The sequence below is a fragment of the Cyclospora cayetanensis genome, unplaced genomic scaffold, assembly GCF_002999335.1.
Source record: "Cyclospora cayetanensis isolate NF1_C8 unplaced genomic scaffold, CcayRef3 CcayRef3_contig_1, whole genome shotgun sequence".
Classification (NCBI taxonomy): domain Eukaryota; phylum Apicomplexa; class Conoidasida; order Eucoccidiorida; family Eimeriidae; genus Cyclospora; species Cyclospora cayetanensis.
In genome coordinates this window covers 189535-211858 of record NW_020312036.1, presented here as the reverse complement: position 1 = coordinate 211858, position 22324 = coordinate 189535, and the positions used below count along the sequence as shown (strand labels likewise).

Here is a 22324-nt window from a genome sequence, read left to right as displayed (position 1 = left end):
TCGAACATTCCTTGGCCCATGTACATAAATATGTCAGTTTCCGTTAACCACATGCTAAGAATCTCTACTAGCTTCCTGCATTGAGTGAGCACAGCCGAGCCGACCACGGCTCACCTTTCAATACTACCCCAAACTATTGAATGCTTGACTAGCAGACCACGCAGCAGATGCTGATTACTCGGAAGCGCTATAGATCCCAGAACAGTGCGAAACTCAGCGCTAATCTGATGGCGTAGTTCTGTTTTATCACTCACGGGGGCTACTTAGTGTGGGGTTTAGGCCTCCGATTGCCCGGTTCCTCAACTGGCCTATGCTTTCGCTTCCGACTTGAAGGGCCCATATCTGTGTGCTCGTTATAGCCTTGTTCTTGTACTTTATCATGGGGCACGGCATGAAGTTCCTTGAGTATCCTCCTTCTTCTTTTCTCCGCGTCGGACCCAGGGATAGCTGAATCGCCAGAGTCACTGTCCGACTCGCTTTCCGCGCTGCTGGAATCAGTTTTGCCACCCGCCTTACTGGATACTTCTGCCCTAGAGGGTGTGCAATGTTTCACACCTCCCGCTGCATCTCCACCTCCAGATAAGACACAGGTCAGTTTTTGTTTCAAAAACACCTGCACCAGGAGGCGTACAAACACGTGATGCTGATGAGTTTGCTCATATTTATGTTAAAGGAAAGTAGCATCAGCAGCAAGCACAGCGCAGCAAACAGCAACCGTCCTCACTTGGAAGCATAATTTTCGTGACTTAGCGTCGAATATGTAAGCATGGCGCCCCATCCCCACAGCAAGAAGGCGCTCTCCCGCAGGATCTAGCGCCAAGCCTACGAGAACACAAAGTGTTGTACACAAGCACGCCAGTGATGTACACGACAAAAGGCAGGTAGCACCTTATCACTGAAGGAGAGCCAGCACCATCAGAACACAAGTTTTAGCCACGAGGCTTACCGACAACTGCCCCCATAACCCCCTTGAAGCCCCCGATGGGAACTGCAGCGAGCTGGAGGTCAATGCAAGAAGCAATTGAGATAGGATGATCGTTCTTTTTAGAAGTGAGTCTCTCTCTTTGCTTCTCTAACATAGACACAATGAGCTTCCGCTTAATCTCATCAGGCTGATCGGCCAGCTGCACGTTTCCTGAGGATCGGTACGAAGAAGGGTTGTACTTGGGGCACGTTTTGTCAGCCAGACGCAATAAAGCTGTGCCGCCCATGACCCGCAAGCCATATACCATTCCGTATGAATCTGCATAATACACGGTGGCAGTATCTTTTCCGCTACAGCAGGCCAGCAAGTCCTGCGCCGCCTTCGTGTTTGCATTGTCTCCGAAGACGTGGCGAATGGGACTATCAGCAAGCACATTTCTCCCTGCAGCACAGTCTTGAGCGTGAAGGGCTCCTTTTGATTGTCCGAAGCCGGAAGAAGAAGCAAGAGTCTCTGATGCACTTCTCAGAGCCAGCCGTATGTCCGTCTTTTGCCGCAAAATTTCGGCAGTGGGGCGGATGCAAAGAGCTGTGACAGGTCGATTTTCTTGAGTAGCCCCACACACTTCTAGCACAGGTCGGCGCTGACAGCGCAAATCATAGAACCGCATTGCACCCTTCGCAGTGCCTACAGCCAGCACCATGGGGTGTACTGGCAGCAACCAGTCTATCTGAGTCACTGCCACATCACTCCGCAGTCCAAGGAAAGAGTGCTTGACGTTCTTTGCCGTCCAAAGAATCTTGCCGTAGTCCAGATCCAAAACCTTTGCGTCGTTCTCCTTGCCTCCAAAAGCCAACAAACTGTGGCACAAAGGATGGCTGCTGGCTGCAGCAACCGGTCCAGGCAGAAGGTATGCCGCCCTGCAGCAGAATGAGCTTTCGAAGGGCGTCCGCTGGAGCACTGAATCATCTGAACTATGCTCCTTCTCGACTGGGCGGAAATGTACAGCTACGTGCGTCAGCCCCTCCCCAAACCGTGAGTCTGGGAGTAGGCCTGCTGTAACACTAGTCTGCTCAATTATGCGCGCACTGAATGACCCTTCCCAATCCACAACGCAGGTATGGCCCTTCTGGCCAACTGCAAGCAGCAAGCTCCGGCTGCTGCTGCCAGAGGAGTCTGCCTCTCCAGAGTCTATGTCTGATGGGAGCAACTCATCGCGCAGGGCGGCTTCCCCCGGTGTGATGCCGCTTCCTAGCCACGACTTGCAGATGAGGGAGCGTGTATAGGCCCGTGCAGCTTCCGATCCAATGACTGACAGAGACACTGGAGTTGAAGGCAGCTGGAAGCAGCGCAAAGGCACATCCAAAGGGCTCTCACCCGGAGAAGCAGAAACCGCCAGCGGAGACTCACACACAACACTAGACGTGGCAAATGCCTCCACAGTTCCGCATGCTCGCCCTAATGCGACCTCGGAGACCTCGCTGCCTCTGCACAGAGACACAGTGAGTGCAGTGTAAGGATGGTGACTGTAGTGGGCTTGCCTATTCATTTATAGTTTTCCCATGCCTGCATGCAAACGATGATACTTTTGCTTGCTGATGCCACATACCTTTGTTCCCACCACGCTGAAATGTTCGAATTGTGCATTTGCAAATAGTGGAAGGCTTTGAGGCTCGCACAGAGATACCTCCAGGCCTGACCACACATGCACCTGACTGCAGTAGCTGCTCACCCTGAAGGCCCTGTCCAGCATAAAGCAGTTACGGCCAAGGAGCGATCCTGCTTGGCCTTCTTGATGATGCGTGTCCGGCGGTTTCCGCCGGTACTACAAAAAAGCTCCTTGCACAGACCCGACTGGTCCCCTACTACAAACTCCATCTCCCCAAAGCCCGAACCAGCCGCCAATAGTACAACAAAGCTCAACAGCCAAGAAAGAATGATCTCTACATGCGCTAAGAGGTCTGGCAACGGCAACTTCTATGGCACAAAAAGACGTTAAGCGGCGCAGCTTTGTCATTAGCCAGTATAAGCAAAACCTTGAGGATCAGAACTGGTGCTAAGCTTTGCCCGAGGTCCTCCTTGATATTGAGGTCGTACAGAAATGCACTGGCTGTAAGATTGATGAGGAAGTCGCACCCGAAGATTTGAAGCCAACAATCGGACTAAGGGGCCCCCCGCAAGGGCCCTGCCCCACCAGATGGCTCGCGCAAGCGGATCTGTTTTGGGAAATGTGGTATTGTTTTACGCTATAAAACAAAGTATATCATGACTGCAGCTTTTTGAAAAGGGCATAAAGCCATTAGTGTCCTAGTTCAAAGGTACTGTTTCGAGTGCGCCACTCTCGACTCAATTTCTGGCAGAGCAGCGCCTTTGAAAACGAACAGGTTACCGGCGCTTATCCCGAAAGGTGACATAAAATTAACCTTATTTAGCAAGTAAGTCATGAATTAGATCTTGAATCACACAGTTCTCAATCTTCGAGGTAATGAAGAAGACATCTGGTCAGTCGGTAGTTCAAGTAGGCTCAAATATTCGTGTTGAGTCCAGTAGGATACACTCCTGGTCAGGGCCCTACAATATGCAGCTCCCGGAGGCACACGGGGAGAGTGATGCCCGTCCTTTTGGTCGGTTCGCAATCTGCGTGCCTCCACAGGGCTACCGAACAGCTTGCGATTCCTGCCATGGATTGTATTTCCCTGTGGCCCTTGCGTATGTGACTCTGCCTTTCCTTGGCGATTGCCGCGAAGATCCGCTTCTCGCCTAGCCACAAGCGCGCATCACCTGCACATTCCGTAGCCGCCGTGCCTAGGATATCCATGCCAAGCTGCGTTTTGTGTGTTGTGTAAGTAACAAACAGCTTTCAGAGATTCTCCGGACCCCAAAGATCGATAAACTTCCATTAACCCATCTGTCATTGTCACTGTTTGCTCGCCTCGATCAATGGGCAACAGGTCAGTCACTGAACTAACGAGCTCTATTGTTCTATCGCTCACAGTTCGTGATACGCTGATTGCTGACCCATGAGTTCTTAGTTACCATTGCGAGAGCTTCTGTAACGCCCATTGAAACTGTCAATTACTTTGTAGCTCCTCATACGCCCAGCAGGCGCTGCAATCTGGCGGGTCGTTCACCTTGCTAAAAAGCGCAGCTGTAGTCCTGGTGACTAAATACACACTTTAAACAAGTCAGGGATCACGCATTCAGGTCTGCTTTAAAAATTCATAGTGTGCGTGTTTCCTAAAACTTTAAACAAGATACACTGTAGTGAACAAATCATCGGTTCCAACACCATGCTGATGCCTTCGTCGCAGACGCAGAAAAAGTGCTCCCTCCACCACGCACTATGCCGCTCCAGGTTTGCCAATCAACTTCATTACGCCTTCAGTAATAAGTCTTCTGCTTGAACTGTACGAACGTGAAGGGAAATCGCAAAGAACTGCATGGAGAGAAATATCTGCATGCTCATTTGCGCGAGGTAGCCAAATATCCAAGAAAGTGCGTTGTTAGTCGCGTTTGTCCTGTTGTACTGCTGCACCTCAGCACCGAATATGTCCAACTGGAGTACCGAATAGGTAAAAGCTAGCACGATCCACATACACCTATAGCACGTTTGCACAGTAGTTACTTGAATAAGAAGCAGAGGCAGCATATCTTCATCAGCAAGGTCACCTGCGCCCTGCAATACGAAGATCGTCCACAAACCATGTTCCACAACACCCACTGCCGCCAGTAAGACTTAGCTGCGAGTGACAAACAGCCGCTCCATTACTTCGTGCAATCCCTGCGAAGCTATCAGCTATCGCGCACGATGAAGACGCCAGTCAACACACCAAAGCACCAACACAACGACAGTCACGCTAAGTACGCCTAAACAAAGCTGAGAGTAACGTTCTGAAGCGATTTAGTGGCATTACAGATAAAAATGATACGACGATTCTCAATGATTCCCGTCTTGTACAGCGAACCCTACAACAAGGCAACCAACCCCGGGCACATGTAGCAACTGAGACTATGTAAATTGAATGTAAACGCGACCCTTGCCTGAGAAGCATTTCGCCATATAGGCAGCATCCCAGGAGTGCAGCTTTGTGCCAGCGATCTGGGCGTCAACACTGCTAGCCACGAATTCCGTCTCCTTCCCCTGCAAAACCACATTCCCACGGGTCAGTCGAATGCGGTGCTCGAAGGAAGTAAAACATGTTTGCCGCCAAATAATACAAACTCGGAAATTTGCCATCGATACAGCAACTCCAAATGAACAGGCTGATTGCCCACCCTCACACTGACACAAGAACTAGTATGCATATGTTAATGAGACAGACCACGGATTGTCGAAGGTGCTGACAAGTTACCCTGCACTGCCGTGCAAGAATTGCCTGTGTCCTCTGCACTCTTGCTACGCTAAGCACTAGAGCACGTGCCAACATTCACAACCATGCCCTTGCAAAGAAACCCCCACCCCTCTACTCAACGCAGGCTCGCGGAAAGCGCATTCATATAACTAGGTGCCAAACATTGCTGGTTCAGAGTCTGGTTGTGCTAGCAGCATTCGGACGGACTCAACCGTCCATCAGACGAACGAGACTAAAATGGCTCATCCTTTCCATTGACGCACAATTTTAACTAAACATTCTGCCAGACATCACTATAGTCATGAAATTTCGCTACTCAGGTCTTTCTTGTCATTACGTGGCGCCATTAAGAAGCAGGTCTGTAATGCTACACTATATATGTACACAAGTAGACTGTATTTGGTGGATTAGCAATCTTTACGACCCCGGATGCGATGCGGTAAGCGGTGAAGGAAAGCTTGCGCATTCGACACCGCGTCATATGTGGATAATGGAACACAGTGCAACATATTATGGTGTTCTGATTCGCGGAGTACTGAGGAGCAGTGCACCCTCATCGCTTCCTGTCTCCATTAGAAACTTGGAGCCAGGGGCTAACCCGAGAGATGTATTGTAGCAAGGTGATTGCTGTGTAGCGGGATGCCCACATAAATTGGTAGCGCCCGCACAGGCCTTGCGAGGAAAGAGTTCATTGCATAGCGATAAGTACATAAAATGGTTGCAGTAGTACACGCTTCGCAAGTGATTAGAATGTGAATGCAGGGGGTAAATCATTCTCAGGATCATGCGGCGGTTCAGTGGAGTAAGGATCAAACGATCAATGTCTAATAAAGCGCAATTTGCTGCAGACGTGTCTGGCCAAGTAGCCAGCTATAAAAGCGTTATTACAGACAAAAAAAGTCAAGCCGAGATACACGTTATTGCAGTCGCAGAGAGGCAAAATGTGCCTATCTGTGAGCTGCACGCGAGTTTATCTCCGGTAGCAGTATTTTTTGAAACTGAAGTACAGCTGCATGATTCCGCGGTCGAATACATTGCGGAAGCCCCTAAATCTCTCTAAATGCCACTCACGATTCAAAACTTTGAATGCCACATCCTCATACGGAGGACCAGCATGAAACCGCACAATAATAGTGTCCGGCGTGTCCGAGGGCTCCAGGGTCCATGTGGGGGTCTTGGTTTTATCAATTAGGTCGGGATAGAAAATGTTGAACTTATATCCCTGAACAATCTTGGGTGGAGGATTATCATGGTCGTAGTGTGTCTGGTTATATTTGTTCCAGAAATAACAGGTGCGCACGCGGTTAAAAAAACGGGGTTTTCTCGGACGATACTTTTCCTCCCATCCGTAGTGCTGCGGCACAAACGATGCAGAACAAAGCAGTACGGTATTGCAGGAAAAACTCACAAAGTTCACAAGCCACAGATGCATCAGCCACCCACTATAGCTAACAGCGCCTGCTGGTTGTCATCTTGCGTCCCTGATCATGGTGCATACTACTTTTGGGATGCGGATTACTGATATATCGCTGTTACATGTATCAGCTTGAAGCACTTTGCTGAATTTCACGATACGGGTAGCACCAGGAATTATACCTGCTTCAACTTCATTTCGGAGGAAGCCGCCAGCACTTCCTCATCCGGACTTGCATTCTTCTGCTCCTTGCGAACGAAGTCCTCAAACCTGGAAGACATGGAAGGACAGTAAACACATTTTTTGAATCTCGCCATCAAGTGCGCGGTTACTTTCTGAAACGTAGTCTAAGAAGTCTGCCTTGTATGTGTACGGTGTCGTTCTAGAGGGTGACTCACGTTACAATCTTTGCGGCAGGGTCAAGAATCTCATCATCATCCTCCTCGTCTTCTGCCTGTTTCTCTTTATCAACTCCTAATTGAATTAATCGCCGCTCGCGTTCACGGTGCTTCGCAATCCGTCTTTCAGACAGCCGCTGTTCGAGTTCCTCATCCGGATGCAGGATGTTTGTTTCAGAGCGAAACTCATCAAACGGATATAAAATAGGGGAATAAGGCCCTCGCGGTTCAGGGATATCTGTTTCGTCTTCATAAGGCTCCAGCTCAGGGGAGTAGCTCCCATCGGCCCCAGGATTTATTTCTTTTTCCACTACGCGCGCCATCTGCCTAGCCTGCTCCTGAATTTGCTGCTTCCTTAGTTGTTGGCGGGCTTCCTCCTCAGTGGCGAGCAAGTCGTCCGTTACGTCTCCCTCTTCTGCCCTAGCCTTCAATATTTCAGCCTCAGCTGCTGCTCGCTCGCATTTAAGTTGGTAGTCCAGCTCTGATGCCTTCTCCATAATCCTCTGATGGTACATCAAACAAATTGCTCGAGCCTGAAAAAACCAAGCACCGCACGATCGCATTTTATGCGAACGAATTGGTTTTCATGTTGAATTATGAAACATATACAGAACGGATAGCAGTACACGAGACGAAAACAGCCCCAGAAAGACAGACAACACATATCGCTGCCCTCCACCGCACGGCAAGAAAAGAAGCCATCATGCTCCCGATAGGCACTGGAGAATAAGGGCAGCTTCACAGAAGCCACTAGTATGTGCTTATTACCCGAAAGAGAGGTATTTTCTGTAGAATAGCCTCCCAATATGCTGTGTCCACGTCCTCTTCGGTCTCAAGCTTCTGCTTTATGTGCTCTTTCAAAGCATCGAGCTCTTCAGGTGACTTCCCACTGAGAATTGCAGTGATATCCGACGCAACTCCCACGGCAATGCCGGAGTCTGCGTCTCGGATGTCTCCTGCAGAGCTATTGTTAGCAAGTAGTGCTGCAGCCTGCGCAGCGGCGTCGGCTGAGGAATCTTTTTTAAGTGCCTCTATCACCTTGTTCTTCTTCTCCGCTCGCTCCAAAGCATCCTTCGTCAAGACAAGCAACGCCTGCCAAAAGTCCTGGTAGTCCTTGTCTACCGCCGTTGTGTCAACGCCAATGTGCAGCTTGACGTCCGCCAGCATCTCCTCGATCATGTGTGTAGTCATCGCTGTGACGAATTGCAATCCAGCAAGCGCAAAATACGCAAGTTCTAGACGCAAACCACAAGCCTAGGCAAAGAAGACGGACACAACAATGCATGCGGTCATAGGGCAAAAAACCAGCCAGAGGGCGGCACCAACTTACGCTCCTTGTTGAAGCAGTCGAAAATTTCATGAGGCGGTACGGGCAGGAGCGTGACCTTTTCAAATCTCTCGCCATTCAGAATCCGCAGCCCCTTGACAATGAAATCAATAGGCTGCTCTCTATTTTGTTCCGCTCTAATTTCTGTTTTCTTAATGTGCATCAAACGATGAAACACCTCCTCCTTCTCGAAGTAGTCCTGGAAATGCTCTTTCTCTTTCTCGCGCTGTAATTCTTCGCGCTGTGCCTGCATAAGCGCTTCCTCCGCCTCTCGCTCCTCTCGGCGTTTTTTCACGCTCTTGATCTCTTGCTGTAATCAGATACACCCCAGTCCAGCATGCAGAGGCACTGCAAGAGACCATCGTAGAGTGTGGCTTCGGACAGGTCCCATGAGCCACCGAGAGACCCACTAGAGTGCCGCACATTTCGAAGCTGTTCTCATAAATACTAGTTTTGCATTATCCAGCCAGGGATATTGTGCGTAGTCCTATGCTCTATTACATCAAAGTTATTGTTCTTACTTGACCCCACTTACCACTTTGCTGACAGAAGTCGTCAAAAGGGCATTAACTGTCGTCGCATGCTTCTTTCCAGCCGCCTGCAGCAGAAGGTTCTTCTTCTTCCACACAAAGGGTTCAGCCAGCAACCGATCTCCGAATGGGTTGTTATCGTTGCTATACCCGAAGTGCTCGCTCAGCAGCTTTTTACGCTCTGCCTGTACAGACAAGAAACGTGGGCACGCATCACGCTGCTGCACAGACGTGCGGCAAAAAGGAGCCTAATCCTCCATGCAACAAGTTGCATTCTTCCTACTCCTTGGATCAAAAGCACGACGCATAGACCAGCATACTCATCCCAACGAAAAAGCAAAACCCTCCTGTGACATTTTGCGTATACACTAGCAAGTGATAATTTATCTAAAGCTGAATCATGGGAACACACATGCAAATTTTGCCAGGCGTTGCGACTATACTTCTGTCCTTTAGCTTATTCGACACCAGCCTAAACGTACTCGCAGCTCTTTCACCGTGACCGTCCTGCCGGGACGTTCTTCGGCGGCCAGCATCGCCTCGCCGAGCTTCCTGTGCGAATATACATGACGCAGAAAATGTGCAACTTTTACTCTACGTCAGCAGCAGCGTGCATAGTAAAGGCAGCCGACACCATCTGCTCCTGCGTTTCACAGAAGACTGCATACAACGTGTGGCCCAATGCCTCCGCTGCACCACAAGACTTACCCATACGTAGTACTCGCGGTTAAATCGGGGCCGCGCCGCTCGCCATCATCCTCTCTGGAAGAGCTCCTATGCCTCCGCTTCGCCATTTTTGAAGCCGCTCAGGAATTTCCTCCCTACCTAGTGGCTTGAAGCAGAGAGCCAGCCCGTTTTGACTTTCATACCCACGGGCTAAACCACCCCCCTACCAGCGCTGATTGCTGGCGGCGCCCCCCCCCGCGAAATCGATGGATAGAACTTTAATATATATAATTATGGATGCCTTTTTACCCCCAAATACAGTAGAGGAAACCAAAGGGGGGCCTGAAAAGAGCCGAGTATCGCACGGCCTTCAGGGTCAGCGAGGAAGTAACCGCGTCCCAGGTTTCTTAATGCAGCAAAGACTCGCCGCCTGAGGGGCGACCCAGCTAAAGAACGTTGCAATCTATACTGATAGGGGAATAAACATGCAACTACAAAGAGCTGCGTGTCGCTTTCTAGCTCCTCCACAACTGGTTGCTGCACGCATGCACCTGGGGCTCTGGAGAGAACCAACCTATGTGGGGCCCTGAAAGCACAATTAAGCTACTTCCTTTTTCTCTACAGGATTCCCAATGATTTACATCATTGTGGAAGGTACTGCGCTGCGACACAGGGTGTTACACCTTGGGGGAAAACAGGGCATTTCAAATTCCTGGTAGACAGGCGAGCGGCTTAAAAACGAGGCGACATCTAGTGCACGAACACATGGCACTCTCTTTATCAGAAAAAATTGAAGTGCCTTTTAAAGAGATGTGAAATTGTTTTGGACAGAGGCATGTTTTCTAGCCGGCTACCCCAGGGGGCAAGTACGTGGGCATCTCACTAAATCGTCTAGGCTACTCACAAGGTAGTTATAGCGGGCGAGGGTACACAAAACTTCTGCTGTAGTACTTATGTTTACTCAAAGATCGTGATATAAATGGCTATTTGGGTTACATGTTCGAATATTTAACTTATTGCTGAGCACTGGAAGCTCGTTGCCAAATGCCGCAAAGTGGTGTGCTCATGCGCTGGATGCTAAATGCAAGTAGCTGTGGACATTCCAACTGCTTACAGGGTGCAGCTCTGCGGGCCATCATGTAGCCGCGTCTGTCTTCGCCCGGTCCCTCGTTCGTTGTTGGCTAGTGTATGTGTGCTTTCCCTCCTTTGATTTCAGCTCAAATGTGGTGAGCACGTTGGCGTGCATCAATTCGCGCGATTTTTCCCACCTGGGAAGTGGCGAAAGGTTGGGAATACGTTCATGCTTCAGCATGCAATCTGTCTTGACGCTTAAATACGGGACGCGGAGGGGCTTGTTTCAGGATTGGAAGTGGTCAAATCCACACCCAACCGCTTTCTACAGGACTGGTTCTTTTGTAACTGATAATTGGAAGGCTTGACTAATCGGTTTGTCTGTTCGCAAGCCTGATTAATTGCAGAGTCAAGTCATCTCGATAAGAGAGCACTCAATGTTTTGCGCACATGTGCTCGCTGCCAGGTGCAACGAGCTGTGAATGCTCGAAGTGCGTAGACTGCGCAGGCACAGTCCCTCTAACTATTTCACTAACCTCCCCTCGAAACTCTGAGGGTTGCGGGCATAGAACGAAGGGAGCCCCTATAAGAAGGTATTCAAAAACCATTAAGTTTCTATTGAGTCTGGCGTGAAGCGTCCTCCTAAGGAGATCATAGATGAAGCGCTGAAGTACACCCTCAAAGTCGAGGGCTTTTGGCCATCGACTGATGCTTATAGCAAATGGCCTCACAAGATCTATGGATTAATAGCTTGTTCTGCGAAGACGTAATTACTTCGCCTTTCTGCTGTGCTGTGGGCATTTAGGGGATAAAGGAGCAACCGCTCGTAGCAGGAGTTCGCTTGCTACGCAATCTGCTACCTTCACCCCTTTATCATCCGTATACTTGCCTTAGGGAGACGGACTGGCTTGATGGAGGATAGCAGCGTCATTTATCGTCGTGAGGCTCACATATTCTAGCTTTGCTGTTCGCAGTTGCATAAAATTCATATCATCTCGCATGCTGTGCTTTGAACAAGGGACACTAAAGCTCCTGTTTGGACCGTCAAAGAAAGGTACCTTCCTTTGTCAACTGCCTTGGGGGATCTGGCCCTCAGAGGTCAAACGATCGAACAGCAGGGCAGGGTGCCCTCAGGGAGTCCCCTGCCACTAAAAGGTTAGTATAGTGAATGTGTGGAGCAAGCGGGTAAAGCAGCGATTTTTGGCCAACAGCCAACGTGACTGGTAGCACAGAAAGAGGAAAGCCGAGTGACAGAAAGCACAAGGGCTAAAAAAGAATGAAATCGGATGGCTCTCAGGGCAGACGCTGCTTTTTATTTAGACTTACAAGGGAAGATAGAATGGCCCCTGTTGGGCATACACAGGGACCGTGGGCATGGCCCAACCAGAATGCATTCAAGGATCACTGACGAGGACTGCCTCGCTAGCTCTCGCTTTAGGGGGCTTCATGGGGCCTCCATGGGGCCTCCAAGTCAAAACTCTGTAGCAAGCTATAGCCCCACTGAGGCGGAATGAAGGGTTTAAGCTTTCCTATAAGGAGTCAACACCAGCGCGGCGTTGTGGCCGCCAAAGCCCAGGGTGTCCGTGAGTACGGCCTGCATCATCCACAGCAAGTCGGGGAGGGCAGGAAATCCGAGAGAATATGAACGAGAGGTGCAACGAAACATCCAAACGCAGAAGACAATAGAAAGCCACAAAAATGCGGAGCGCAGATGCATTACCTTCATTGGCTCGCTAACATGCACCGCCTGGTTGGGCACATAGTTCAGGTCGCATTCAGGATCAGGGGTGCGGTAGTTCAAGGTCGGGGGAACATCGCCTGTCTGCAGCACCTTGGCCGCTACAACTGTCTCGATCCCCGCAGTACCTCCCAGACAGTGCCCAGTCATTGGCTAGGGGACACAAGGGCACACAGCCACACAGACGGACAGTCAGGGAGCGGCCCTAGCTAGACGTTCTTGAAATCAGGAGAAATGTTGTGGCAGGAGCACCGAGAGTAGCGGCCTGTAAAGACAGGGTGTGCAGGAAACAGCCTGCTTCCTCCCCTGAACGCAATAGCAGCGTTAACACAGAGTCCTCTTCCTTACCTTAGTCGAAGATATCAGCAGCTTTGTTGCATGCGGGCCAAAGACCTTCTTAATGGCTTTGGTCTCAAATTTATCGTTATAATGCGTCGAGGTGCCGTGAGCATTGATGTATCCGACGTCCTCTGGAGCAACGCCGCTGCGAGAAAAAAACGCATCAAAAGCTCATTCTCATGCTGTGTCCATAGTGCTAAATCCCTGAGTGGCGGCAGCAATGGCGTCGTGACCAGTCCATGGCACTCTACAGGGCAGCAAGTGCATAGCAGTTGGCACCTTCACCCCCGCCTCAAAGAATGTTTTCAATGCCCATCACACTTGCTGATGCGTACGCAAGACTTACGCGTTCCGAAGAGCCAGGTTCATACAGCGAGCGAGGCCCTCTCCCTCTGGGGAAGGCGCCGTCATGTGGTGGGCATCGCAGGTGGCGCCATAGCCCGCGAGCTGTCCATACACTTGCGTCGCACCTCGTCGTACTGCATGCTCCTCAGTTTCAAGAACGATTACCCTGAGCGAACCCAAAACACATATGCACACGAGGTCAGCTACCACGTCATGCTTGGCCTACTCGTGGCAACCGTATGTGCAACAACGTCAGAGACAGAATAAGGGCCGCCAATGATGCAGCGCGAGAGAGAGACAACACCCTATTCAATAGGGCTCCTGCAACCGACTGCAGCGGCTCGTCGAGCATGCCCTGTAACAGCAGACCACGAGAGCTGCAGCGTCTGTCTGCTCACCCTGCGCCTTCTCCCATCACGAATCCTGCTCTGTCTTTGTCGAACGGCCTGCAGGCTTCTTTGGGTCGGTCGTTGAAGCCAAGGGCAAGAGCTTTAAGAGCGTTAAATCCAGCAAAGGAAAGAGGGGTAATGGAGGCTTCAGCTCCGCCGCACAGGACGATATCGGCGTCGCCAGCCTAAATGAGCCGGCACAAGAGGACACAACGAGCGAACAGCGTGCAGCCCACCGTTGAGGTTACTTACCTGCTGCCCTGCAGAAGCCTCGAACCGCCTGCATATCCTGCAAGGGGTCTGCAACTGCCCAGGAGGCTCCGCAGGGCATGCTGCCCACATTTTTTATTGCTGTGTCTTGTTACATGCGCTTTTCCCCTAGAAAACCCTCGACTCCCCCCCTCCCCCCCCCACCTCCCTGTAAGTCATCGGTCTAGGAGAGAGACCCCGGAGAGCTTCACTATCAAACCCCCTTCCCCAGTGCCCTTTTCCCCTTGAACTAAGCTTGAATCACCTCGAGGAGTCGCATGGCGGTGCCTATGGCGTGCCCCGAAGTGGCACAAGCCGAGACAGCGCCGTGATTGGGTCCTTTAGCTCCGATCTCGATGGCGACTTGTGCGGGGGCTGTGTTCTGCAGCAATCGCAGCAGCGGCCGGAGGCAGCTGAAATGTGGGGAGACTCCTGCTGTATCGAGACAGGAAGCCTTCTGGCTCTGTGCGTAAGGCCGCTCCGTTAGTTGTAAGCCCCCAGTCCTACGCCCCTCTCAAGGAAAAACCAAACCCGCAGTAAAAGCATCAAAACGAACTCCAGACACAAGACGCACTGCAATCATAGCGGGGATCAAGTAGGGAGACACTCGACGCGGGCCCGAGTTTAGGAGGACCTTGTTTTGTTGCTCCATAAACCCCAAGCCCCCAATGCCAGATCCGATGATGACGCCGAATCGGTTCATGTCGAGATCCTCCATAGAGTCCAGCCCTTAGAAACGCAGCAGTACGAGGGCACACAATGCAGAGATTGAGAGGCCACTCGTGAGACTGTGTGTGTGCAGATGCAGGGCGTCCCACAGCTCCCCGGAGGCCTTTGGCTCAATCGACTGCTCCCGATACACAGAAGGCTGCGCTAGAACGTGTCTCTTCCCAGGGTTGTGCGCCGACGACTCTCCCATCAAAACTCTCTGGTCGAAAAGGCCCCTCACAGGCGCGCGCGCGCTACACAGCACACAAGGCCTAGCCGTTCCTCCCTGGAGGAGAAGGAGGCAGCACTTCAGAGGACGGTCTATCTTTTTTCTTTTTTTCTCTTTCGCGCATTTGCTCCAGCAAACCATTGAGCCCCGCCGCGCTTCAGCCCAAGAAAGAAATGCGCTCCATTCAGCAGGCCCCCTCCCTGGCATGCATGCCTGCATGCTCCCATGATCGCACACGCTAAAACGAACACCGCATCTGCGCACAGCTCGCACCCGTATAGAGGATCGTGCGGTGATGCATACCTGCGTCCTGGAGGGCCAGCTTGCTGGCGGCGACTGCAAAGTGCGTGTATCTGTCGTTGCGCTTTGCATCCTTCGGCTCTCGGAAGTACTGTTTGGGATCGAATGCCTCGGAAGGAATCTCGTACGCCACTGCGCGAGCACACAAAGCGATGAATGTCGCAAGGAAGTCGATGCACCACCTCCGAGTTGGGGGGCCCCTTGGACACCTGGAGCAGGCAGGGCGTCAGTTCTAGAGATGCCAGTGCAAGCCCAATGCTGACGAGGAATTTACACGCACCCGGAGTTCCCCTTACCTGTGCAAGCCATATCCTTGGGATCAAAAGCAGAGACAGTGGCAGCGTTGTTTTGTCCTTTCAGCAGGTTCTCCCAGAAGCGCTCTACGCCGATTCCAGCAGCGCTGACAACGCCAAGCCCAGTGCACAAAATGCGAGGCCGCTGGCCTCCCCCCTAAGCATGCACACGTAGAATTGCACTCCGTCTCATGGGGAAATGCTGTTGCTGTTGCAGCTCACCGGACTGCAGGGTATCTGTGCACGACACACACCTGGTACTGCGAAAACAGACGACTGCTGCGGTCCGCTCGCGCCCTTAAAAAATCCGAAGCCGATCTAGGCTGCTGCTGCTGCAGCCCTTGTGCATGCGCTTGGGCAACAGAGGCCTGGGAAGCTGCCTTTGGCGAGATGGGTAGTGTTGTGGAGCGCGAGACGAACGCAGGGATCTGCGCAGTGCCTCTGCCCTAGAGAGACAGACACGGCCACAGCGAAAAAGCCTCTATTCGCTCTCTTGCCTAAGGCAGTGAGCTGAACTGGGAATTTCGGAAGGGGCTGGGGGGATGTCTGTAGTGTGCTCACTGGGGATGCTGTCGATGGCACTGAGAACTGCGAGGCTTCTGCCCCTGCCCCGAGCATCAGTAGGAGCAGCAGCAGCTGCTGCTGCTGCTTAAGCTTGGCAGCCAGCATCTTCACGCGTGTAAGAAAAAATGCTCTTGGGGCTTTGAAGTCCCTCCAGGTGCAGCAGCAGAGGGCACCTCCAGCGGGGGGCGGCTCTGCTGCTGCAGCTGTTGTTGTTGAGGCGTCCCCGCCGCTCTGACCGGGAGGTTGCTGAGTTTCTGTGGCAATTTGGTGTGTATATACACTGTGGAGTGCCTCCCGATGTAAGCCTGGCTGTGGGCTGGCTGCGATGCTGGAGAGGGGGTGATTTAGGGCCTCCAGTGCCCCCAGAGGTAGCAGAAGATGACACGGAAGTAAACTTAGACCCTAAAACCCTTTATGCGTCGAGGGGAATTTCCCTGGGCCACGTAGACACTACAGTCTCCAGTGAGACGGCGGAGCAGCGCCGCAACTGCGCTGCCTGTCGGCCGATGGAGAGAGCGGGAGAAGGCTACACACTAATTAAATACGGAATATCTGTCAGCCTGTGTCTCGAAATGCAGTCTTTACCCCTTCGCCTGAGTGACTGCTGCATGTGCATCATGGGCATCATACGGCGGGGGCTCCCACTTGTCGGCGCTGGGCAGCCTTGTAGGCCAAGCCGTGACGTGCCAATGTTCCTTCTCCGAAGCTGCTCCCTCATTGCCCACAAATAGCTCGCGAGATGCCTTTTTCCCTTTCTATCGAATGTCTTCGAGACCGATAGCGTGTTGAATCGCTGTGTGCCTCGGGGCGAGGCTCCCAAGGAGAGATACGGAACCCTGTGGGGAGGAGGCCTTGTTAGCTGTGTGTGGTGGACCTTGCGACTCTCTTTAGGACACATTAAAGCATTCTAATCATGCAGAGCCAACCCCGCTCCCTAGCAGGCGAATAATGCGCCCTCGTGCCTCGCCAGGTCCTAGCGAGAACACGGTGCTCCAAGGGACATGTGACGACACAGGTCCAGTGCCAATGGCTTTTCCTTTTGCCTTCAAATATTTATAGCGGAATCGAGCAGCCATGGTAGTGTGGGGGCAGAGGCACGGGCGCTCACACACTCTGATGGAGACGGGCTTCTCTGTCGCTAGCGGTCTTCTTCCTTTAATTTCGCTAGTCACCTTAGGACCATCACTGTAGCGGGCTAGGCTAAATACAGGCATCTTCTGCTATATTTGTTGCACGTAGTAAGGTTTGGTAAAGATCGGAGTATTCGATTTGGCTTCTAGGACATCTCGGCCGGGGGTTGCAGAGTAGCGTTGGTTCCATACGACAAATATTAATGCTGTGGGCCTGTGAGCTAGATGCTGTGTGCAAATAGCTGTGATTGCTCGGAGTGCGTAGGCAGTGCAGCAATGCGCTCCCTCTATATATGTGTTCCCTCATGCCTAATACCTTAAAAGTGGGGGTACGGGGACGGGGGAGTTCTTTCATAAGAACGCCCAATAACTTTTAATTAAGCCTTGTACTCTGCTTGGCGCTAACTCTTTTCCTTTTGAAACTCTAAGGGCAGTCTTATAATCTGTGTGGCCGGGCACGTTACTTCTTGGTAGCTTCTGCTTAGCTAGCTGTGAATAAAAACTTAGTACAGCAATGTAGTTATTTGAGTAAGCTCTTCTTATGTTGTATCTGGTGCAGATTATTACCAACACCACGCTGCAGCGATAAATGCTGTCAGTTCGTGCAGTGCGTCACTCTGTAGCGGTGTCCAGAACCCCGGAGTACTCAGGGTGCAGTCTTGGTGGCTTTTACCCACCAGGCCGGAGCCCTGAGGCCAAGGAGACTGGTAGGGCCGTCTGACGAGCCTTTTGTGATCTTTGTCTAATGAGTTCGTAGGAGCTTGAGGCTCAAAATTTAACATATGAAGGCCCTAGGAGAAGTGTCTCAGTGCCTTTTTAACGATGCGTAGCCTCGTTAACTGACGAGCAGTTAGGGGCGCCCTGCACTCTGAACACTCTGTATTTGATTTTGTCAGCTTCCAGGAAGCCTTTTCGGTAAGCACAGCAGGGCTACAGGGGCAGCGGGAGATCCCTCAATCCCTCACTAATACCACAGTGCCTTGCACAATCAAGGAGGTAGCACAGAAGCATCCTCTATTTAAGCTGGAAACCTCGGTACACTTTCGTGGCAGTAAGCCCTTCGTATTCCCTGATCAGTCCTAAGACTAGGCCGTTTTGCACCTACTTTTACCGCGGCGGGGCTGGCCTCGCACGTGTTGTACAAAAAGGAACTTGCTCCTAGCTAAAGACGAAGTTGACCAGCCTTGCCTCCGGCTTTGCAAAGACCTTATGAAGGCCCCTTCCCTTGTCTGTCTCCCTTTGAAGCCTCTGCTTCACCGGAGGCGCCGCCTTTACTGCTTCTATGAGGGACTCTGCAGTATCAGTTTCGGCCACAGGCACTAGCACACAAAGCTTGTGCCGTCCGTTTAGCTGTACAGATATCTGTACCCCTCCGCTCGTTCCTTCCAGCTCGTCAGTCATGTCTGCATGTGGCGACGAATTCGGCCACTCCCCCGACGCTGCAAGGGTCCAAGATGGATAGCGAAAGGCTTGGGCAAATTCTGCTTGGAGCCTTGCCCAGAGCTCTTCGGTTATAAAAGGTGCGAAGGGATGCAGCAGCGTCAACAAATCTTTTGCTGCGCTGACAGATAGGGTTCCTCCCTGCTTCTCCTGCTGACGCTGAATCTCTCGAAAGCCTACGATCAGCGCCGCTACAGCCCGATTCACTTGCATTCGCTCTAGATTCTGTGTGACAGCCCTCACGAGGGAAGAGAGCACCTTTTTCTCCCCTTCCGAGATCGGCTTGGCTATTATTCCGCGCAGTGCAGCGGACGAAGACCCTATGGACTGCCTGGCACTCCCATAAGAACCTCCACCTGTCGCAGAATGGGCACCTACTGGAGAGACAAATATAGTCCAAATGCGTTTCAGGAAGCGAGAAGCCCCTGAGAGGCCCTCCTCTCGCCAGACCTTGGTAGTGGCCACAGGGCCCAATGCCATGAGGTGTATGCGTAGTACGTCGGCTCCTTGCTCCTCAAGTACCGAATCTGGGGAGACAGCGTTGCCTCTTGATTTAGACATCTTCTCCGACAGCGTGAGCAGCTGGAAGAGCTCGTCTCCTTTTACCTTGGCAGACCTCGAGGTGTCTGCGTTCGCTGCTGCTGATGGTGCAGGTGGAGAGCTTTGTAATTGTCCTTGTGTTTGTTGTTGACATGAAAAGACCCAAGTGCCCGTATCCGTTTTCCTAACGGCCCTAGAGGATGGTGGGAGGGTCTCTGCGTATACTTCTGCGCCAGATGGCGTATGTACACCACAGGTAACCCTTGCAGGAGAGCTCCGTGGACCCTCCGGCGCTGCAGGAGTATGTTCAAGAGACGCGACAGCTGCATCATATAGATCAACATCTGCTGCACTCACGAGAGCGTCCGTGTCTGCCCGCCTGAGTAAGTAGTGCCGTGGAACCCCCAGAATGACCCCTGGGGTGAGGAGACGCTTGAAGGGTTCCTCCCCGCAAGCAGCTCCAATATCTGCGAGCATCTTGTGCCAGAACCTGAAGGAAAGAGCACTCAAACAAGGCACGAGGTGAGGCGAGTGCAGTAGCATCCATACGTCTTCTGCTTGTATTATGAGGTGGGCTGCTGGAGTCGGATTGGGCAGTAGGTAGAATCGCGTTGTAGGCATCCCTACGAAGTGACGGCAGCACCAGACGTGGAAAAAAGGGTGAAGCAAATGTGGACCAGACCTGGCATAGACAAGGTGCGTTACTGCGTGCTCCTTTCCTCCCACATATAAGTCCACCGGAAGCCAATATTCCAGAAGCGACGGTTTAGCGAGGGCCTCTCGGTTGAAGGGATCAGGGAAGCGTAGGTGGTACCAACTGCTCCCTGCCCACTGAGGCATGGTGCACGTTTCCCGAAAAAACAGGGGTTTTCCACAGGGTCGCTTCTTCTCCGCTAAGGAGTCACCAAATGAAGAAGCTTCCTGCCACACCCATTCTGTGTAGCGGTCCAGCGCTGCAACGGCCTCCGTACGCCCAAAAACACTTTCGGGAGGCCTAGTCCCATGATGGATGCTGCTCTTTCTCGACAGCAATTGGCTGGGGGCTTCGGCCTTAACGGGAGTAGCGGTCTCTGCGGCGGAGAGGCTGCTGCTGAAATCTGCACGGAAGGGAGGGAGGGTAAGCGGAAGTTCACTCTCTGGCAGCGGCACAACGACCTCGTGAGACTGCTCTGTGATGGTAGGGCCCTCATTGGCTTCCTCTGTATTCCCCGCTCTAGATGCACTCTTTTTTGTAATCCCACAAACGCGCAAAACCGGGATTGGCTCTCCCCAGTACCGCTGCCTGCTGAACACCCAATCTTTGAGTCGATAGCGCGTCACTTTCTCTCCCCGACCCGTCGCTGCCAGCCACCGAACTGCCTGGTCTTCCGCTTCCCTCTTGTTTCCGCCTGAAAGATCTGAATCACAGACGCCTTCATTCGATAACGCTCCCGCCAAGTCTGCCTGCATCCCTCGAAGCCGTTCCTCCGACGCCGCTGCCTGGGGGGCCCCCGCAGGTCTCTGTCTCAGAGGTTTCCCACCGGGTGACACAGGCAGCAAGCCTGCAGCAGTGAGAGGAGCTACAAACGAGTGCTTGGCAGGAGAGACAAGCACGCCATCCGACGCAGTAATCTGCAGTCCAAACTCTGGCATGTGCTCCAAGGTGTCAGATACAATAACAGGCATTAGGTAGCTTGTAACTGGATGGCGCGCGTAGACTCCGGTGAACACACCCTTCTGGATCTCTACGTTCTGAGGGTATAACCCCTTCTCTCTGGCTTTTATGTACTCGTCGATACGGTGTTTGTCCTGCGCAGTGCCATATAGCCTTCTAGAAACGGGGTGGCAAGGATGCAACACCACCCCTGAGCAACCATAAAGGTGCTCAGGGGCCAGAAGCAGAGCAGGCAGAGGGGCCTGGCCGTTCGTTAGCTCTAGGCTAAGCCGCAGATACACAACCTTGCCTATCCAGTGACGCTGCATCCGCAGAACGTCAGCAGGCCAGTCCAGAAAAGACAAACCAGCAAGCAGCCGATCTGCATAGGCCAACAGCTTCAGGTGCCACTGTCGCAGTTGCCGCTTTTCAACAGGAAATCGCCCTCTCTCGCTCAGGCCCTCTGGTGTGAGCTCTTCGTTAGCCAGCACTGTGCCTGCGGGTAAGTCACGAACCCCGTAAACAGCAGCTGCCCATGCGTTGTCGCCTCTGGCTCCCACTTACGAAACTGGTCCCTCTACACTATACTATTTGCCACTCGAGTCGCCTCCTCCCTCACACTTTAAAGTAGACCTCTAGCTCTGTGCCCTAAGGCCTAAATCTTACGCGCTCTATAAACAAAGCCTCACCCAGTGCTGGGCACCAGTTAACCTCAGCATTTGCCTCGTAGGCCAATCCCCTCTTCAGCATTTGAATGAACGCCCACTGCGTCCAACGAAAGAACTCAGGGTTGCTGGTCGCGATCTCTCTCCGCCAGTCTACGCTGATCCCCAGGCGCTGCAGCTGACGTCTGAAGACGTTGATGTTGGCAGCGACAACGGATGCGGGAGGCTCTCCTCGTTCCCTTGCGTGCTGCTCTGCGGGCAACCCAAACGAATCCCAGCCGATAGCGTGCAACACATTTGGCTGGGGAGGTCGCCCGTCCCCAATTTGTCCTTGCTGATCCTGAACAGCGGCCGAGCAAGCAGGAGTAGGACAGCGTGCCGCTTCTACTTGAGCCTCCAACATGTCGGCACGAAGCCGCAGCCGTTGGTAGCGAGCAGCAACATCGGCTAAGGCGTAGGTGTAACAGTGACCCATGTGGAGGCCGCTGCCTGAGGGGTAGGGTATCATCGAGAGAACGTAGAACTTTTTGCCTTTAGGGACGCCTTCCTCATTTTGCTTCACTTCACATGCTGCTGCTGCCGGGCTGCATGGCTGTGGTAGGTCTGGGGAGAACTCAGCAGAGCGCTGGGCGTAATATTCCACCCAACGTCGCTCTACCTCCTGGACGGGGTATGGAATACCAGTAACCTCGTTCCCAGCCGCAGAAATAGCAGAGGTAATGGCTGCCTGTTTTGAAAGAGGTGCAGCTGCTGAGAGAAAGAGGGGGGGACTGGGGGTCACACGGGAAACGAAGGCAGCTGCAGGAAGATGGGCCCGGGGAAGTGCCTGCATAATCCGCTCACCCTGCACAGGCAGCAGCCTCGGCACCAAGAATAGAGCGAACAGGGTGCTGCGTAGAAAGAGAAGCAACCAATGCCCCATCCTCCTTGCCGCAATCATGTAAAGGCTTCACGAACAAGGGAGGCATATCTACCGCCAACGAGCTGAAACTTCCTCGCTCACATGCAGGACGCTTTAGAGGGCTCTAATGTATCGTAAAGCAGCCAAGGTTGCTCATAATGTACATCCTCAGCACCTGGGG

At 52.3% G+C, this 22324-nt stretch overlaps 4 protein-coding genes across 4 annotated transcripts; all 4 read right to left on the bottom strand.

Annotated features, from left to right (window-relative positions):
* Positions 1-259: 259 nt before the first annotated feature.
* LOC34618809 lies at positions 260-2800 on the bottom strand. Its single transcript, XM_026336314.1, has 4 exons — positions 2655-2800; positions 947-2409; positions 725-822; positions 260-613 (listed from the first exon to the last, which is right to left on the bottom strand). Exons 1-4 carry the CDS (start codon positions 2798-2800, stop codon positions 260-262), a joined length of 2061 nt encoding a protein of 686 aa, XP_026192099.1.
* A 3444-nt stretch (positions 2801-6244) lies between these two features.
* On the bottom strand, positions 6245-9479 carry LOC34623110 (cactin). Its single transcript, XM_026336303.1, has 7 exons — positions 9426-9479; positions 8949-9128; positions 8417-8723; positions 7855-8279; positions 7087-7619; positions 6871-6958; positions 6245-6628 (listed from the first exon to the last, which is right to left on the bottom strand). Exons 1-7 carry the CDS (start codon positions 9477-9479, stop codon positions 6245-6247), a joined length of 1971 nt encoding a protein of 656 aa, XP_026192088.1.
* Positions 9480-12199: 2720 nt separating this feature from the next.
* Positions 12200-15888, bottom strand: LOC34623109 (3-oxoacyl-[acyl-carrier-protein] synthase 2). The gene is made up of 11 exons (XM_026336293.1): positions 15760-15888; positions 15525-15716; positions 15274-15427; positions 14981-15109; positions 14315-14469; positions 14006-14122; positions 13501-13676; positions 13104-13268; positions 12767-12902; positions 12401-12571; positions 12200-12274 (listed from the first exon to the last, which is right to left on the bottom strand). Exons 1-11 carry the CDS (start codon positions 15886-15888, stop codon positions 12200-12202), a joined length of 1599 nt encoding a protein of 532 aa, XP_026192078.1.
* Positions 15889-18122: 2234 nt separating this feature from the next.
* On the bottom strand, positions 18123-21912 carry LOC34623339 (leucine--tRNA ligase). The gene is made up of 4 exons (XM_026336284.1): positions 21267-21912; positions 20379-21073; positions 19627-20321; positions 18123-19434 (listed from the first exon to the last, which is right to left on the bottom strand). Exons 1-4 carry the CDS (start codon positions 21748-21750, stop codon positions 18123-18125), a joined length of 3186 nt encoding a protein of 1061 aa, XP_026192069.1. The 5' UTR covers positions 21751-21912.
* Positions 21913-22324: the final 412 nt, after the last annotated feature.

What these genes read in the sequence shown, in the direction of transcription:
- LOC34618809 (XM_026336314.1), bottom strand. Translation starts at nt 2,800, where the DNA reads ATGGAGTTTGTAGTAGGGGACCAGTCGGGTCTGTGCAAGGAGCTTTTT. An exon ending in TGCTGGACAGGGCCTTCAGG is followed by an intron (nt 2,410 to 2,654) that starts GTGAGCAGCTAC and finishes GTCTCTGTGCAG; the next exon opens with AGGCAGCGAGGTCTCCGAGG. An exon ending in CACGAAAATTATGCTTCCAA is followed by an intron (nt 614 to 724) that starts GTGAGGACGGTT and finishes CTCCTGGTGCAG; the next exon opens with GTGTTTTTGAAACAAAAACT.
- LOC34623110 (XM_026336303.1), bottom strand. Translation starts at nt 9,479, where the DNA reads ATGCTGGCCGCCGAAGAACGTCCCGGCAGGACGGTCACGGTGAAAGAG. An exon ending in CGACTGCTTCAACAAGGAGC is followed by an intron (nt 8,280 to 8,416) that starts GTAAGTTGGTGC and finishes AATTCGTCACAG; the next exon opens with CGATGACTACACACATGATC. An exon ending in AGAAAATACCTCTCTTTCGG is followed by an intron (nt 7,620 to 7,854) that starts GTAATAAGCACA and finishes TGGTTTTTTCAG; the next exon opens with GCTCGAGCAATTTGTTTGAT.
- LOC34623109 (XM_026336293.1), bottom strand. Translation starts at nt 15,888, where the DNA reads ATGCTCGGGGCAGGGGCAGAAGCCTCGCAGTTCTCAGTGCCATCGACA. An exon ending in GCTGGCCCTCCAGGACGCAG is followed by an intron (nt 14,470 to 14,980) that starts GTATGCATCACC and finishes TGCGTTTCTAAG; the next exon opens with GGCTGGACTCTATGGAGGAT. An exon ending in CCGCCATGCGACTCCTCGAG is followed by an intron (nt 13,677 to 14,005) that starts GTGATTCAAGCT and finishes CGGCTCATTTAG; the next exon opens with GCTGGCGACGCCGATATCGT.
- LOC34623339 (XM_026336284.1), bottom strand. Translation starts at nt 21,750, where the DNA reads ATGATACCCTACCCCTCAGGCAGCGGCCTCCACATGGGTCACTGTTAC. An exon ending in TAACTGGTGCCCAGCACTGG is followed by an intron (nt 21,074 to 21,266) that starts GTGAGGCTTTGT and finishes ACTTACCCGCAG; the next exon opens with GCACAGTGCTGGCTAACGAA. An exon ending in ACGCACCTTGTCTATGCCAG is followed by an intron (nt 19,435 to 19,626) that starts GTCTGGTCCACA and finishes TCTTTCCTTCAG; the next exon opens with GTTCTGGCACAAGATGCTCG.